General features: G+C 40.4%; 1 protein-coding gene across 4 annotated transcripts in view; it reads right to left on the minus strand.

The window, feature by feature from the left end:
* Nucleotides 1-14,248, minus strand: part of STAC (SH3 and cysteine rich domain) — a 254,281-nt gene that overhangs the window by 88,176 nt on the left and 151,857 nt on the right. Inside the window, exon 1 of one of the 4 annotated variants that reach the window (XM_090142341.1) lies at nt 9,939-10,275. The exons of the other annotated variants lie outside the window; for them this stretch is intronic. Coding sequence (XP_089998467.1) covers nt 9,939-9,942 — 4 coding nt within the window. The 5' untranslated portion in view covers nt 9,943-10,275. Of the gene's footprint in view, nt 1-9,938; nt 10,276-14,248 lie in introns of those variants that run through there. 4 annotated transcript variants of the gene reach the window in all.

Raw genomic sequence — 14,248 nt, forward strand, 5'->3', positions numbered from 1 at the left:
TTTCATATTTGGAGCTGCAAAGTTGTGTACTGCATTCCCCTTCTCCCACGACATCAGCCCTCTCTCCACACCATGCCTGAGACTCTAAGGACACAGAAAACAGAGGGTCATCTCTGCAGAACAGTTGTAACCTTAACTAACATTTAAGCATAGCCTCAAATGATCTTAGAACACCCGGTTAATCTAGTTTTATGCTGCACCAAATGTGACAAAAGTCAGAAATCTGAAATCCCAGTGAACAAAGGAGCCAAACTGAAAGACTTTGCTGAGATGTAAGAGGAATTAGGGAGAAAGCAACACTGTTGGGTTTTGGTTTTCTCCTTCTTGCACATTTTCTCAGATGCATATCTGGAAAGTAGTTCCCCATTTCTGAATTTGCATTGTAGGCACAATGAGCCAGTGGGAAATGAAGGTGGTGGAATCCCATAGCCCCTCTGACTCTAATTAAAATGAGGGCCAGAAAGCAATTAAGCAGCGAAAATATATATATCTGCAACTACCCAGGAGGGGTGGCATTAATAAAGAGTTTTAATGCTGTTGCCTAATTAGAAGGAGGAGAGTTAAGGTTAGCAGTTTTGCTTGTCGCAGTGATTCAAAGCTTTGCAAAAAACAAGTGAGAAGCAGTACTTTTAAGGCAAGGGAAGCTTCACTTTCAAGCTTGCGGCAACTATGCTTTCATCTGATGACTGCATGAGAGACAGAAAGAAAAAGAAACAGCTCTAAGAAGCTACAGCCTGAAAGAGCATCACAGATTTTGGAAAGCTGTATCTTCAAGAAAATGAAACTCATCTGCATCAGTCATTAGAAAAGAAGCCCTCTTATTTTACATATCTTTTTTCAACCCCGCCGCCATCCCATTACACCCCACTCACTGTGTCTCCCATTTGGGCAAACGCCAGCTCAGAATGCATCTCTTTGGGCTCTGGCTGCTTTCCAAATTCACTGGCACTTTTGTTCTTTTCCCCATTAAAAAGCAAACAGTTCAGGGGCTGAGACACCTCCTAACATTGCTGGGATTACTGTGAATTCATTTAAAAGGTCTGCTGCTGTACTCTTGATAATCAGGCACTCACACGGTGAGGCTGCCTGCTGCCCTGACAGGCAGGTGGGCTCTGCCATCTGCCTCAGCCTCTTTACATCAACATCTGTATGAAGAGCCACATCTTTGTTTTGGTTGGAGGAGCGATGGACACTGTTTGTCCAAATCCACCTGCATTATAGGGTTTGCTGTGCCTCATCCTGAACTGAACTCAGCTGCCCTGTTCCATGTGATATGAGTAGGTCTGCCCCCAGTTTCCACAGGCACTTACATTGCATCCCTTTCAGTTTGGCTGGAAGAAGAACGTAAATCTGACAGCACGTCCAGAGGCAGAGGATCCCTTATATCTACCCTGGACAATTGGCTTGGTGGTGACTTAAAGCAAGAAGCACAAGTATTGAATCATCCTTTTCTCTGCCAGTCCAGGCTTTCAGAGGCACAGTAAGCAGCCTTGCATTGGGTAGATGATTAGAATTTATGAGGCCATGGCCCTATAGAGCGTACGTGCTGCCTAAACAGAAGGATACAATAAGGTTTATATTCAACTAAGTGGCACTGTATGCCATTTATTAGCAAAATAACCTCTTCCAATGTGCTAATTATTTACTTTGCTACTGGAAAATATGTCATGGTAACATCAACACAGAGCAACCAGCAGAAAACATTTACATTGAACTTTGAGTCATTTCAAGTACTGCTTTAACATTTAGGAATAGCAATTGTAGAAACAACTACTCCTCTCATCTGCTTAGAGTATGATCAGAAGAAAATCAATTGCTCTCAAATGTTAACATCTCCTTACATAGAGTTGGTGTTACTGATGGTAAAAGTAAGCATTTACATATATACAAGCTATGCTTCTTCCTTCTTTGCGGCATAATTAAAGCAAACAATTTTTTCTACATCTGCCAAGCAGAAAGAATGTGTGCACATATCGCAGTAAAATGGTACAAGTCTCCAGGGCTAACTGAGGGCGACATACTAAAGATGGTTCACAAATGCATGTTTAATCATTGATTGTCTATATATTGCCAACTACAAAAGAAAAAACTACTCAGCTACCTTCCCAACATTTCTGAGTTGCAGGCTTTTCTTCCCTGCAAGCAGCCAGTTCAGCGGGTGAGTCAATAAGAGCAGTCCCTGTGTTGTTTGTCATTCAGAGACAGTTCCTTCACTCTTACTGTCACCCTGAGGAAGCAGGATGCTTAATGAGGTCTGGAGAGGTGAGAGGGCTTTCTTTCCTTTTCACTGCCCACGCAATAGGTCCAAGATATAGGACGAGGAGAGTGCTTCTAATAGAGCAGCAGGCACTCCCACTGCCTGCCAGGAGCTAGGCACCAACGTTCTAGCTTAAAAGCCACCATCAAGCTCAGTGTGTCAGAGGCTCCTAAGAGGAGCCACACAGGCACATCAGGATCTCTGCTGCTATCGAAAGCCCTTTTATTAGTTTCAGATGAAGCTCGACATGTTTCACTCATGCTGGCCTGCTAGGCACCCTATTCAAAATACTTATAGCAATGCCTATTAGCTAAGAAAAAATAAGGGATAGGAAGAAGGCATCAGAATTAAAACATAAAAATAAAAAAAGAAAGAAAAAAAATATTCTTCTGAAATAAAAATTATATGTAAATAAACAGAATGTGAGCGTGTTAAATAAAGATACCGAGAAACTTTTTTTATTGGGATAAAGTTATCATGTGTCTGAATGTTCCTGAGATGATCCCTCAGACAGTTCATCCAGGAACATACAAAGCACTTAGTTACTCCTCTGAGATCTCAAAACATGCAGACTGCTCCTTGCAGCAATGAGTCTGAGCCAACTACTCAACATCCAGAGGTCTGGACAGCCCATCTAGAGAGGCATCAGCATGGATATGGAGCCTGGATGCTCTGCATGGGACAGACTTGCCTCTGGACGGCCACATAAACTGTAAATTCATCTAACAGACTAAAGTACAGTTCTAGATAACAACACAGATCACAGAATCACAGGAACTGGAAGGGATCTCAAGAGATCATAGAGTCCAATAGAGTCCAACCTCCCTGCTAAAGCCTAAAATAGGTTGCAAAGGTTGGCAACCAGACAGGTCTCTCCACAGAAGGACACTCCATAACATCTCTGGGCATTCACTGCAGAATCTACCTCCATACGAACATATATATCCAGTATTCATTGGGTTCACTGAGTGACTTTATACTTGACTTTGGCTGATGTAGTTGCCTAGCCTCCGTTGATGATATTTGAGAAGTCGGGTGAAGACCTTGGTGACTGGAAAAAAAGCAGTATCACACCCATTTTTGAGAAGGGTAGAAAGGATGACCCAGGGAACTACTAACCCATGGCCTCACCTCTGTGCCAGGGAAGATCATGGAGCAGATCCTCCTGGAAGCTGTGCTAAGGCATGTGGAAGAGAAAAAAGTCATATGGGATAACTAGCATGGCTTCACCACGAGAAAGACCTACCTGACCAACCTAGTGGCCCTATATGATGGTATAACTGCATCAATGGACAAGAGAAGAGATACTGATGTCATCTATTTTGACTTCAGTTGAGTCTTTCACATGGTCCCCATATAACACCCTTCTCTCCAAATTGGAAAGAAACGGATGTGATGGGTAGACAAGGAACTGGTTGCAAGATCATGCCCAGAGAATGGTGGTCAATGGCTCAATGTCCAGAGGGAGATCAGCGATGAATGGTGTCCCTCAGGGGTCAGTACTGGGACCAATGCTCTACAATATTTTCATCAATGACATAAACAATGGGATTGAGTGCACCCCCAGCAAGTTTGCAGATGACACCAAGTTGAGTAGTACAGTTGACATGCCTGAGGAACAGAATGCAATTCAAAGAGACCTAGATAGGCTCAAGCAATGGCTCCAGGAAAACTACACAAGGTTCAGCAAATCCAAGTGCAAGGTCCTGCACTTGGGCCGTGGCAGCTCTCACTATCAGCACAAGCTGGGGGATGTAAGGATAGATCACAGCCATTCCAAAAAGGACCTGGGTGTACTGGGCCAGTACATAGTACTAATACCATGAGAGACTAGAGAATGATAGTGTACCTTTTTGTACAATGATTTGTGGAAGATTTTATGATAACATAATAACACGACAACTACTCAGCATGCGTCTGCACCATACGATTGCTTTAATTCTGATCTACCTGGTTGATTTTAGCTTGAGGCAAATGTTTCACTACAGCTTTGACTCCATTTTGAAATGCTTGCCTGCTGTGCTGTTCTCGCTCCTTGGTAATTCTCTCTTGAGTACTAGGCTTCTTTGAATATTTCTGTGAGGATGCCTCTACAGAAAATTTATTGAAATAACAGCTGCTAATAGTAGTTATGAGAATGGAAAACAAGGATCCCGAACGTTCAGGAACCTACAAAGAAGCATAACAAAGTCCATAATATGGCATATGAGAATTACTGATTTTCACTGTTAAGGGGAAATACAGAAAAGGAGGGGAAAAAAGAGTGATTTCAATTTTCTTAATTTGTCAAAGAGAGACTAGACCAGCACTCAGCTCTGGTCTTGAAGTCTTTTGTTTCCATTTGCCACATACCCGCTCTATTTCCTCTTCCCCCAGTCCTCATTCCCACTCAGTTGCCTGCAGCACATTTTAGTGACTTGATGGAAGAACAATTCATTTCCTCAGAAAAAATATGAAACCATTTCCTCCCACAAGTGGGACTGAAGTGCGACTATGTTCATTTCTACTTTAACATTGGCATCATACTCATGCAATGAGTTAGTGAGCTGAGCCTATCAATAAAGGGGACTCTCAGAAAACCTCTGTAATAGTTCAGGATACGAGTGCATCATGCTTAGTTAGAAGAGATTCACCAATTCCAACCAACATCAACACTTGCTCAGTTCGTTCCTCATCCTACAGCCTGCTGCCAGCACCCCACTGGCCTCCGATGCCAAGTGCAACTCTGCTCCTGTTCCAATGATATGGCTATGCCAAGGCCTTGCCCTCTCAGTGAGAAGTTAGACATTAATCCTACTTTGTATACCAGCCTCACTACTTTTTATTTTCACTGAGCATCAGCAACTGCTAAACACAGGCAGTATATCTGTACAGAAGAGGTGACTTCAATGACAAATTGAAAATCAGGTGGAAGACAGTGACCACTCCAGGTATTGCTTGTTGTTATCATTAGGTACCAATGACTTTATGAACACGAGTGGTAGCCTTGAACTAGGACAACTGACCAATGACATAGATGTTGATTGCACCTATAAGCACTTACAAGTGGGAAACGTCATCACAAAACCACTCTAACCTCAGGGAATTGAAAACTTCATCAAACAAACAAAACCAGCCAGCCACATTCCTTTCAATAAAGCTACAAATGAAAATGCACCAACTTAAGCAATTTTTTTTGATTGCAAAGAAGGCTTAATTTAAATTCTGAAAAACAAAACAGAAACCTCTGAGAGAAAGGCACACAAACCTTTTCTGCTGCCAGAATATAGAAGACTCTTAAAATTCTCCAGTACTGATAGGAACAACTGGATTTGCAAAAACTATATTGGGCCATCAGTCCAAGAGTATTTGCAGTCCCATTTCCAGGTACCTGCCAATTTCCAGTTACCTGGAGGATTTTCCAAGTGATCTATTCCCTCAACAAGAGAAAGAAATGCTATTACCTTGAGTGTTTTGAAAACCAGATAATTTTTAGTATCTTCCTGCTGTAGCGTTTGTGGTGAAATTTTAAGTACCTACATAATCCAACACCATGAACAATTTTGAAAATCAGTTCTCTTAGCTGGCCTCTTAGCCTAAGTGCTTACTGTGAATTAAGTCAGTTCTGAAAATAAAGCCCAGAATGTGAGGACTACCCAATTTTTTATAAAATCTGAGAAAATTAGAAGATTTTAGCCTCAATCACTGACTAAAATAGACAAGAGTTGAAAGCATTTTAAAAATTGATATTTCACTGAACTATATGAATAAAAAAGGAAAAAGGGTGAAAGTTGAGTTAAAAAAAACAGCCTTTAACAAAAGTTCTTTGTTTCTTTTAGGTGTCTACAGATATGACTGAATCCCCTCACTTGACTTCAGCCCCTATTGGGTAGAAGCAGATTTTCTTGAAACCCTGCCTACGGGGAAGGTGACGGAGCTATGTTTGCCATCAAAACCTAGAAGCAGCTCAGAGAAGTGAATGGCCATGCCCCAGTTTAAACAGAGAAGGAATAGTGTGCATGAAAGAAGATGAGAATGGTTTAACTTTTCTATAGTCCTTTGAGGAAAGCAGAACTAGCACCTATCTGAAATTAGGAAGGCTGTCTGGACTGGGGTCTGCTGATGAGGATGAGAAGAAAGGGAGGCAAGACTCAGACAGCAGCAGTCATGGCCTTGGACAGAAGCTGAATAGGCCCAAAATATTGTAAAGTGCATGAGCACACTTGCAAAAAAAACCACATGGCAACGTCCATTGCCAACCGTGGGATCACACCCTGAGATTTTAAGCCCTGAGCCACTGTGGCCTCAGTAGAAAATAAGGCCTTCGGAGGCATGGGAGTTACCATTGCAAGTCCTCACTAAGATAGCTCTTCCCTCATGGACAGCAGCTGTGAAGCAAGTTCAGGTGACACACGTGGATGGGACGTGTTTCTCTTTCAGTGAGGGCAGTGGTAAAAGTGCCTGAGAAAGGAAGGGTCGTAGCAAAAAGCCTGTGGGCTGCCCAGTAAGGGAGAGTGCAACGTGTCCATCTAACGTGACATTTCTCAGAAGGCATGGCAGCACAGGGCTCTAGGAGCATCTGGCCCCCTGAGGAGGGGAATGGTGGTCTGTCTGAGCAAGCATCAGCCATACGGTCCATGCCAGATCCTCCTGACAGCACAGCAGGAGTAATGTGCACCTGAAATATCCTCTGTGGACTCCCAACATGTCAGGTGAAGTGCTTACATGACAGTTCCCAGAATTTCAACAGCAAGTAAACACTTGAAGCTTTCAGCCTTGAACTTGCTGCTAGAAATGTCTTTGCAGGACAACGTAGACATAGCCACTACAGTGATATATCAAAACGCTTTTCACTTCTACAGATCCACAGTCAAAAGGATAAACAGCAAAGTCCCAGATAAGCTTTGTAGTGTTTCTGTACTATTTTGGGTTTAGTATGAACACGTCTGATTTTACAGTTTGTTTTGTTTTAGATAATATATATCTATTTTTAGCTGACAGCTGATTTATAACTAGATTGGCAGTATGATGAATTCCCTTTATTGATTTTATTCCCCTTTTTTATTCAGGTAGCCAAAACAGTGCATTTATAAGGACAAAAATGTAAAAAGAATATTAAAGAAACAGACTTGATATTATAGCAAGTTTTGTACCACTTCAGAATAAAAATGCTCCCAACGCTTTTGTAAAATGGCATTTCTTTTTAGAAGGAATGGGATAAAACATATGGAAGAAATAATTTGAACTTCTCACCAAACAAATGCTAACAATTTTCTTCCCTGCAGTGGACTCCTTTTTCTACAGGTGGGAAGGAGGAGATTGGTTTTTACTTAATTGAAGGTAGCTCATCAAAGGTTGGCAGAATTGCAAAGGGTTGGAAGCTTAGGAATCAACTGTAGCGAGAAGTTGGAACACTTCTCTGAATGTCTTGCAGGTTTCTTGGGGTGTTGGGACACTTTTGACAAGTTCTCTGTGCCTAGTAAAATAGGCCAGCTCATGAATTTCTCACTCATCCTTCTAGTCCCAGACATAAAAGGAATACAGACAGCTTATCTTCTGTTATCTTACAAGTTCTGTGTGAAGGCAGAAGTCCATGGCTGTAGGAATAATTAAGAAAAGTCTCTAAACTTTGAAACTGTTTTTCAGCATAGCACTTGGAAAGATGGAACTGCAGAGATAATTGATTTTCTGGGGTTAGTGACTGAAATCACAAACCAGCCTGCCACAGACAAAACCTAATTTAGATGAGGTGCTCTGAACTATAATATTTCCTCCCTCAACTTCTCACTAGATTTAAAAAAGCAACAACATTTTTAAGGATTTAAAGCTGTTCTTTTCTGTTGGCACTTCATATCTTTCTGAAATTTTAATTTTGTTTATCAGAATCTATCATGTGAATTTAAAATGGGAAAATGGTTTCACTTGGAAAACGTTACAGGAAATATATGAAGGAATATTACAATACAGCCCTCAATTTTCCCAAAGGAAATTTGCTTCTGAACTTTCCACTGGTAGATTGTTTAGGTCATGGAGAAATTGATTTTTCAGCTAGCAAACAATGAAGCCGAAAACATCCTGAATCTAACTTCACATCCAATTTTGTCAAGAACAGTTTAGTTATCCTTAACCTCAGTTCACAGACATTTATTATTATTTCCTTTAAAAGTATCATCAGATATGCCATTCAATCAAGTAGTAATTGCACATTCAGCTAAATCTTGTGTATTTCAGAAAATGCACATTTGCATGATGTGTATCAGAAGCTTTGGTCATGTCTGATTGCACTTTCCCATGAGTTAACCACTTTACACTAAGAGGCATTAACACCGGGCCCCTGGTCCTCTAAATGGAATATCATATGATACATGAAAAAGTGTGCAATGACTATAAGAAGAAAACAACAATATTTTGCATGCACAGTATTTATCAAGTATGCTTACAGACAAACGCCCACACTTAACATTCTGTGCACTTTAAAAACTGTGTAGGTGCTGTTTAGGGGCACATGTGAGATGCATTTTGAGAAGGCGTACAGAGTATCAGAGTAGAAAAAGCCCATCTCTACAGAATTACAATGCTAGGGAAAAAAAAGAAGAAAAAGTACAAGGGAATCTATATGTAACAACGTACAAAAAAACCTACCTAGTTAATAAAATAGGTAGTCCCACTAGGGCTGGGAGGAGATCAAAAAGCATTAGGAAGATAAAACGGACAATTAATGTGAAACAGCTTCTCTGTTCAAAAAAAGAGGGGATGAAAAACCCAAAGACAGAATCATTAAGGTTGGAAAAGACCTCTAAGATCATCTAGCCCAACTATCCACCTACCACCAGTGCTGCCCACTAACCCATGTCCCTCAGTGCCACATCTACACATTTCTTGGATATCTCCAGGGACACTGACTTCACCACCTCTCTGGGCAGCCTGCGTCAGTCCTTTACCACTCTAAGATAACATTTTTTCCTAATATCCAACCTAGTTTACCCAACAGATAATAAAAAAGATGATATATTCTGGCTCTGTACTCTATGGCAGGTACACCATAATGCATTTCTCATGAGAAAAACACATACAGACAAACTAGAAATCGATAAGGATGAAATTTCCCTGTCTTCATCGGCAGCTCACAGATGAAGCTGAAGAATATCAACGTGTAGCAAAAGTTTTAAAGGTCTGGTATGGCTTTAGGGCCAGTTGAGCTCCTTCGCGATAAGTCATAGCAATTTCTGTATCCAAGAGAGCTATTTTATTTTATTTACCCATTTGAAGGTGTGAACAACCTCAGTATAACTGGCAATCCTAGGCTGAGGTTGAAGTTACCAACTCTTGGAGCTAGAGAATCTTCTTTTAGAGATGCAATTTCTCATTAGTGTGAGTTAGGACAAATTACACGCTGCAGCCATGCCAAGCACCGCTAGCAAATTACACCACGTTAGATCATCTCTGAAAAAGTCACCCTACTCACAACCATGAGTGTGGTTACTGATTGCAACTGCTGAGAATAAATAAGGTCTGGAAGATCCAAATGCATTGCAGGAGATGTGTGTAACCCATCTTTGATCTGCTATACAGTGGATGAGAGAACTTGTACAATTAACAAATGTACAGTTAGAAGAGTGGCGTGGTTAGGCTGGTATCTTACAGGTTTATAGTCAGAAAGATTATCATGCTGGAAAGAAACAATCAAAAATGAAATGCTCACCCATGTCCTAAGCTCACAGTAGAAAACTACAAAAGGAGGGATCAGCAGAAAGAGACGCTTCCCCAATGGCAGTTAGCCCTTAAATGGGGTCTAGGAGAGGTGCAGCCTGGCTCCACCCCTTCGGTCACACAGCTGAATTGCCTTCACCTGTGCTGCATGGCTGACTCAGTGCTTGCCCCAGGTGATCAATCAGTGCTTCAGGTTGTGACTCAACAGTTCCATACAGGGTTGAAGAGTTATGCCACCTAACAGCAGCACAGGACGTTGTTGCAATTCAGCATCCTGTACCACAGACAGGAGTTTATTTAGCTTGAAATTGCTCAGAGGCAGCTGTTGTCCTCATTCTCCATCTTGGGTTTGGAGTATTTGAATGAATCAGAATCCTGCTTATACAAGCCTTGGGTTTATAGCTTTTTAGCCATAAATTTAGCTATGACTGATTGGGGCTATTGTTTTCCCGTGGTAGCATGTCTCAGTGATTCAGAGGTCTGAAATGATGCATTTAAGAACTCAGGGACATTCACAAGGGATTATTTTTGGAATCAGCCAAAACATCCAACCATTGCGTTAGCATCCTGAGGAGTCACTTAAACCAAGGCAGGGGAGATGACCAGCTGAAGGATTGTAAGCAGCTGAACATACAGTTCAGCTGTAAGCCAGCGAGAGGAAATACTGTGTGTATGTCCATTTGCCTGCTAATAAGAAACTGGAAAAGACAGTAAGCAGAGCAGTTCTATGACTCATTAGGACGATCAAATTATTTTTTCACCATCTTAACGTTTCCCCTTTAGCTTTTCATCATTATATTTCTATATCATGGCCCTAGTTTAAAAAAAAAAAAAAAAAAGGAGAGAGAGAACAGACTGAGCTTTTTATTTTTTTAAATGAGCTTCCCTCTAGGTAAATAATTCTGTTACTGTTCGCTTACCAGCATCTGACACCAAAACCACTAACAATCCAGTGCTGTCAGCTTCTGAAAAAAATCCTTAGCAGTATAGGGGAAAAAACCTTTTATTTCAAAGTCATATGATTCAGCAGCCCTCCCTGGTGCAATGGACCAGTGCAGCGGGCTACGTTCAATGCACCATCACCCCATTCAGCCCCAGGCAGACAAACACTGAATTTAATGGGAGGAACAAGAGCTTCTTGCCTGATTCCTGCTGGTATGAACAAATGAATGGGGACAGCAGTAAACATCATCCTGGTTTCTCTCTTGTCAATAGAAGAGAAATAGCTGTTGGCAGCATGAAAGGGAAGAGTGTGAAGAAACCACCCCCCTCCCTAGGCTGAAAGGGAGCTTCTCACACTCATCACTTCTGATTTTATGATGATCTGTATAGTTGTAGTACATTTACCTTTGTTGCAGCTGTAGCTCTAGCCATCGCCAGGCTGATGACTCCCCACAAAAATTAAAGGACCAAACTACCTGAGATTTACTGTAGTGAAACATTAAAAACCACCAAAGAGATGAAGGAAGCAAAATGAAAAAAAAACAAAAAAAAACAAACAAAAAAAAAACCAACAAAAAAAAACCACTTCATGCAGATTCATTCTTGCTCTCAAGATAATGATGAGGAAGAAGATAAATTAAATTTGTTCTGTGCTTTCTTGCATGAGCAAATATGGATAGAGGTGAAAAGTTGGAGAAAAAGTCTAAGAGGCCTTGGAATACAATCTGGCTTTCTGTATCAAAAACAGTTTTGGAATAGAGCAGTGTTTCTTTGCATTCAGTTTCTGCAGCTAATCCTTTGAAACTGAAGTCCTCCAAAAAGGCAGTAAATTATCACCTCATTTTCTATAGGTACCTACCTTCTATTCAGGAAATACAGTCTTAAAAGATAGGACATCCTTCTGTCCTATTTAGAGCTATTAGCTTCTGTCCTATTTTGTTTAAGAGCTCCAGCCAAAGAATAATAAGAGTTTCTGAAAATGCTGGTTCTGTTTTTTCTTTCTGGCAAAGTTTGGGGCTCTTATGACATTACATAAACAGTGATTTTACACTCACAGTAATTATAATTTTCTCACACTTTGTTTAGGAGTTTGTGACTGTTATGCAGTCTGTCCACCTTCTATATTTAGATTCATAGAACTAACATTCTTTGCTCAGAAAATATCACACGCTTTCTGCTCAGATCTGCCCCTTCATCCTCCAAGGATTTCACAACTCTACAATAGTACAAATGGCACACAAAGGCTTAGTTTTCCCCCATATTTAGCTTCATGGGACAACGCTGTAGTCTGAGCTCTGATTTTTCCTAAGAATTACGGCTTGTAGTAAGAATCAATCAGTTGTTTTGTCCCTGATCTACAGGAGATTCTGCTAGTGATTTCAGTACAGGAAGAGAAGTTTAGCTTGCTATCTCCCTATGCAATATGGAGTATATTTAAGACACAACAATGATGTTCCTTCTACTCTGTTACCTTACTTGCACAACTGGTAAGCAGGCTGACATAAAGAAAGCAAGCACAGATCTTACAGACTAGCAATACTAGACTATTAGACTTCAGATGCTTCGTGACATACTGGATTTTATCTAATGAAACTGAATGTGCTTTTTTTTCAACCTAGATGGAATAGCAATAGAAAGCTGTTTTCAATGCCATTTTGCAGTGATGAAAAGAATGCAGTATTACTCTCTATTAATTGTTTTGTGGGTTGCATACACACTAGCTGCAAGCTTGGATCAAAATCTAACAGAATATCGGCTAGGGTTAAATGAGAGTACGGATAATTAGTTGCAGCATTGATTTTCCTGTTTTTAAATACCAGTTTGTTTGCTGATTGTATATTTTTCATCAGGCTGGCTGCTTAGCATATGGCAAAGCTCAGAATACATTATCTATAAACGGGAAACAAAGGTAATCACAAGAAGTGGAAAACAGAGACTCTCTGCTGCAGTCTACCTAGAGATAGCTATATATTGTGTCTGAGAAATAATTCCTATTTTACAAAAAAAATGTAAAGCAGGGAGAAAGATAATGAAGTAGAAAAAGTTGTTTAATTTGAAGGATATCCACCAAAATTAGGGATATTATTAGAATATCCAAGGCATGAATTCCAAAGGATGTGTGTAAAAGACAGGGAGGTGTCTACTGCACGAGAGATCTTTCTCAACCAAGTGAGGTTATGTATGGATGACTTCTATGCATAATTGAAGCACATAACCTATTTTTACACATGAGCACAGCTGGAAAAAATACCTGCAGAGAAAAGAGCATAAACTTCCCACTCCTTTACATGTCCTTTACATGACATAAGTGACTGATATTTGCTGGGAATCAAATCTGTTAGCCACTCAAAATGGCACTCAGAGTCTTCTCAGTTGTGGGAGAAATTTGATAGAGCTCAATAGTGCTCATACATTGCACATCTAGCTGTCCAGAAGGAGTAATGCCCTAATTCACTGTTTATTGCTCCATAGACTAATTTTTACTATTTTAGATGGATAGGAGCTTGTAGCAGAAAAGGCAAAGCAGAACAGTGGAAGTGAGACATGGAAGAGGAAGATGTTTCTAGGAAAACTAAAAGTGGCACATACAAAATTACAGAATTACAACTTATCTCTACCAAAAGCAACTTCAACACAATTTTCAATCCATCTTTGGGTCACACATCTAGCTGTGACTTTTAAATACACTCCAAAAGGTTAAGAATCACTTTGTGCATGTAGAAGATGATAATATTCAGAGGGATACATCCACCAGATGGCTTTATCCTTGAAGGTGGGTATAGCTGCATTTTCATTTGGTACATTTGCCAAGAAAATTTTGATTTAATAGTAAACATATATATATATATATCCTCAGCACCTGTAGTTATTGAGAAATCACAAAACATGATTTAGCAATTGCAGAACATGCCTTGGAATTGGCAGTGAAGAAAAATCACAAAGAAAAGAAATAATTTTAAGTCAATAATCCTGGCCCTTTGAACACAGCAGTAGGGGAACAAGAATTGCCACAGAGGACCACTTTGAAAACAGCAAACTGTGTCCATTTGATATTTCTCTCAGTGCCTGGTCTGAAATATGGGCAAATAAAAGAAGAGTTATAGGAAAAGTAGCAAAAAATGGACTGGTGATTTCTTTGTCAGTACCTCACATGACAAGGTCTGATTTCCAGCAGATCTGCACCTAAAGAGCAAGAACTTATTAAGGTGTGGCTAACATGGAGCAAAATCACCATCACTCCCAGAGGGACACAATTTTGCTTCTGGCAATATTTGTTAAGATTTTTTAAGTGCATCAGTGTTAGTAGGGAAAGGCAAAGGGGAGAAAATAAACATTATTGAGGGCATATTTTTCCTCTGG

This window comes from Phasianus colchicus, chromosome 6 (assembly GCF_987193195.1).
Source record: "Phasianus colchicus chromosome 6, bPhaCol1.hap1.1, whole genome shotgun sequence".
NCBI lineage: Eukaryota > Metazoa > Chordata > Aves > Galliformes > Phasianidae > Phasianus > Phasianus colchicus.